The sequence below is a fragment of the Impatiens glandulifera genome, chromosome 1, assembly GCF_907164915.1.
Source record: "Impatiens glandulifera chromosome 1, dImpGla2.1, whole genome shotgun sequence".
NCBI classification, from domain to species: Eukaryota; Viridiplantae; Streptophyta; class Magnoliopsida; order Ericales; family Balsaminaceae; genus Impatiens; species Impatiens glandulifera.
Window position 1 is genome coordinate 104,116,106 of NC_061862.1, and position 3,789 is coordinate 104,119,894.

At 32.5% G+C, this 3,789-nt stretch overlaps 1 protein-coding gene across 1 annotated transcript; it reads right to left on the minus strand.

Annotated features, from left to right (window-relative positions):
- Window positions 1-936: 936 nt before the first annotated feature.
- LOC124939142 (caffeic acid 3-O-methyltransferase-like) lies at window positions 937-2,809 on the minus strand. The gene is made up of 4 exons (XM_047479651.1): window positions 2,385-2,809; window positions 1,971-2,290; window positions 1,309-1,373; window positions 937-1,233 (listed from the first exon to the last, which is right to left on the minus strand). Exons 1-4 carry the CDS (start codon window positions 2,807-2,809, stop codon window positions 937-939), a joined length of 1,107 nt encoding a protein of 368 aa, XP_047335607.1.
- Between the last annotated feature and the right edge of the window lie 980 nt (window positions 2,810-3,789).

Sequence of the window (3,789 nt, forward strand, 5' to 3'; positions counted from 1 at the left end):
CGGGTTAGAGTATAAATACTTTTTTGGGTATTTTTCTTATAACAGAGCAAGGTTGAGAGAGAGTGAATTACAGATCTAGGATTTTCTGGTTTCCTTCTTCTTCTTGTTCTTTGGCTGATCCAGAGAGAAAGATTGGGGGAGCTTTTAATTGTGGAGTAGTCCAATCATTCCTAGTGTAATCACTTCTTTCATTTGAGAGCAGGGCATGTAAGTTTTTACTATTGACATTTCTTTGATTTAGTGAAACTTATCCCTCCCGTGGACGTATGTCGATTTTGACCGAACCACGTATATTGTGTTGTCGTTTATTGCTTTGTGCTATTTCAGTCTTCGTAATCTGTTTGTCGTCATAGACAATTTGGAAACTGATTTGTTACAGGTTTGATTTCGAAGAAGATCCATAGTTTTGCTGTTGCAAAACCCAACAATATATATATATATATATATATATATATATATATATATATATATATATATATATATATATATATATATATATATATATATATATATATATATATATATATATATATATATAATGTTATTTCTCAAAATAACTCAATTTAAAAATAAACATAGAATTTTTAGAAGTATTTTGTTTGCATTTGAAGAAAAATACTTGTTTAATAATAATTTATTATTATATATTTATTTGTTAAACGCACAAATAAGAATAAAAAATACTTATTAATGTTACAATTCCAATCAAAATATCCAATATTGACGAGAAAACTAATAAAATCAATTGAGTTGTCACAAATCATTACAATTTATTAAACAAAGGCAAGATAGAACAATTGAAATTTATACATTTACAAGCAAAAGATTCACTAACATCTTAGAACTCTCAACTGAATGTCACAGAAAAAACATGATAAAAAATAAATTCATGAACTATTGCATGAGGTAGCCAGGTGTAATGTCGGGATACTTCTTCTATTTGTACATTTCAATAATCCAATAGTTAAAGGCAGTACATTCTAATCTAATGCCAGCAAAACCAGCTTTGATTGCTAGGTCGTAAAACTGTTTGAGGGTTCGCTCCTTCCCTCCAGGGTTCACGGTTAACATGACTATATCAAGTTGATAAATGCTTTTCACGCTTGTTTGGATACTGGGCACCTCAGGAACTATTCCTTCCACCACAATCACTTTCCCATTTGACGGGAGCACCTTGTAGCAATTCTTCAACAACTTTAAACAATGTTCGTCGCTCCAATCGTGAAGTATCCACTACATAAGAAATTCACTCATTTATCGTAAAATTAATTTAAGGTTTATCTTTATTTTCTTTTGTTATATATTTACCTTCATGAAAATTGCATCACCTATTGGGACACTTTCAAACATATTGCCTCCTACGTGCTCCACACCTTATAAATTGTATTCGTCAAACAATTCATTAATTTGAATATTGTACATAAGAGCATCCCCATCCTTGTACCCATACATGGGTACAAATATGTGCCACATCAGCAGGCACATCACAAATAAATTATACCTCTCAATTTATACCTCTATTCCCCAACCATCTCAATACAATTGTGATCCCACCATCCACATCATCTAATTCATACAATATTTTTTAATTCAATCATTCAAGTAATCTTGTTTTATTTTTTATTATATTAATTTGTTTAAATTAATAAAACTAATATTTATAAATTATATTTAAAAACTAAAAAAAATCAATAATTTTTAAAAACTAAAAATTAAATAAAACGATTTATTTTTTAAAAATTTTAAATGTTTATTTTTTTTCATAAAAAAGTGGGGGTGGGGACCACTTTTTTTTGACTTTTTCTCATTTGTACCCCGTAGCAAAACTTTGCTACTCAATTTTCTCTCTCCTTATTTGTACCCATCTCCCCATTAGTGTACCCAGGTACAAATTTTGTCCACATCAGATTTGTACCTACCGATGAGGATACTCTAAGGGGGACTAGCTAGCTAGGTCATTTTATATATACCTGAATAAGGTGGGGCGTGACAAATAACATGTGACAAGTCGAAGTTGATGCCTTTGATCATCGGAAACATGGATGTGATGATGTTTAGGGTTGCACCGAGACCCCCACCAACATCCACCAATGTCATGTTCTCCATATCTTCGTGGAAGCCTTTGTATGCTAGTAGTAACTCCTTCAACACAGTCTTGGTGTGGTTTATCATTGCACTATTGAACACATCGTTGAACCTCGGGTCCACACCCTGATAGTCGAACGCGTTTGTCCCGTTTTCCATGTCGAATGCCACCCCTCCTTCTACCACAGCGTCTTTCAAGCGATACCTATATATGTACATATACATACACAAAGGGTATCGATATATATATATTTTTTAATAAAGTGAAATCAAAACTTGAAAAAGAAAAATCATATTACCAGCTTGCCACCAAGACCTTGTCTTGAACCAAGGTCATTAATGGCGCCAAAGAAGCGCCATGTTCGTTGTTCACAAAATATTTGGCAACCGGTGCCAACCCGTAACGTTCTTGGCCATCATGAGATTCTACTGTCAACACGGAGAAGCTAGTGAGAAGCTTTAGCATCCTTTGAAGCATGGAGGGAGCATTAGGGTTCTTGCATGGGATTCTGTCTGCAATCTCCGAAGGAGAAAGCATCGCCTTTGGACCTTCCTTGGCTATGATCTCGAGCACGTTGAGATCAATGGCTGCTTGCATTGTCATTGGAAGCGCGATTGAGTTAACGAGTTGGGTTGCATATGCTCGGTGCTCCTCTTCTTCTTCTTCATTGTTGTCTTTCTGATTATGAAGAGAATGAATGGTGGAGTCGTTGTTCTTGGTCATTGTGTCTAGCTAACAATGGAAAGCTCTTTGGATGATGATGACTTTGATGTGAGTTACCAAGAATGAAGATTAGATTATTTATATTGGGATTTGAACAAGAAAGTTTGTTGTGAATCGAAAGGTTTGACAAAACGGGTCCATTCCACTAATCATGTATGTTCTATTATTATTATTATTATTATTATTATTATTATTATTAAATGAATGGGGCTAATATATATAAATAAAGTTGATTTGACTATTTTTGTTATTTTCACCGCATTCACTAACATATTTTTAAATATTAGAATGCGTTTTTTTAAAATATATTTAGATGGGTTCATTTTGTATTTTATTTGGTACGTATCTTGTTTATTTTAATCGAATTTTTTAAAATCTGATTAATACTCTTTAGTATTTAATGGATCGTTAGTTACTCATCTTTTTTCGATTGTGTTGGTGATATTTTTTAGTTTATTGTCAAATTTTAGCCGCAAAAGAGATGAAGCGGTCAGATTTGAGATGTTTTTCATGTGTTTAATAAAGAGTATTTGTAATTAGTTATTATTTGATAGTATCTTTATTTTTTATCGATTATCGACTAAGTACAATTTTCACTATCTTATAATATTTGGTTTAGGTTGTTCGACTTACTATATTTCAACATGTATTGTTATATAATTTAAATAAATTCTTTTTGCGTTCAACAAAAAAAAAATTGCATAATGGTTGTATATTTTTATTAAGAGTTATTTGACTTGGAATCATTTTTTAAATTGAAAGAAAGACTAAAAACATAAGCATTTCCCAACTTTGCTTGAGGGTGGCAACTCTATTTTATTTATTATGAAGAATAATGGTATGATGATGTATATGTTCATGAATCATGATAGATATGAGTACCAATTAACCAGGCGCAGAACTTGCCGCCTGACAGGCTCGAACCCAGGACCTCATGGAGGCCTGGGGGATATCCACCTCTTGTTGCCACTAGGCTAGAA

What these genes read in the sequence shown, in the direction of transcription:
- LOC124939142 (XM_047479651.1), bottom strand. Translation starts at nt 2,809, where the DNA reads ATGACCAAGAACAACGACTCCACCATTCATTCTCTTCATAATCAGAAA. An exon ending in AAGGTCTTGGTGGCAAGCTG is followed by an intron (nt 2,291 to 2,384) that starts GTAATATGATTT and finishes GTACATATATAG; the next exon opens with GTATCGCTTGAAAGACGCTG. An exon ending in GTGATGCAATTTTCATGAAG is followed by an intron (nt 1,234 to 1,308) that starts GTAAATATATAA and finishes TTTCTTATGTAG; the next exon opens with TGGATACTTCACGATTGGAG.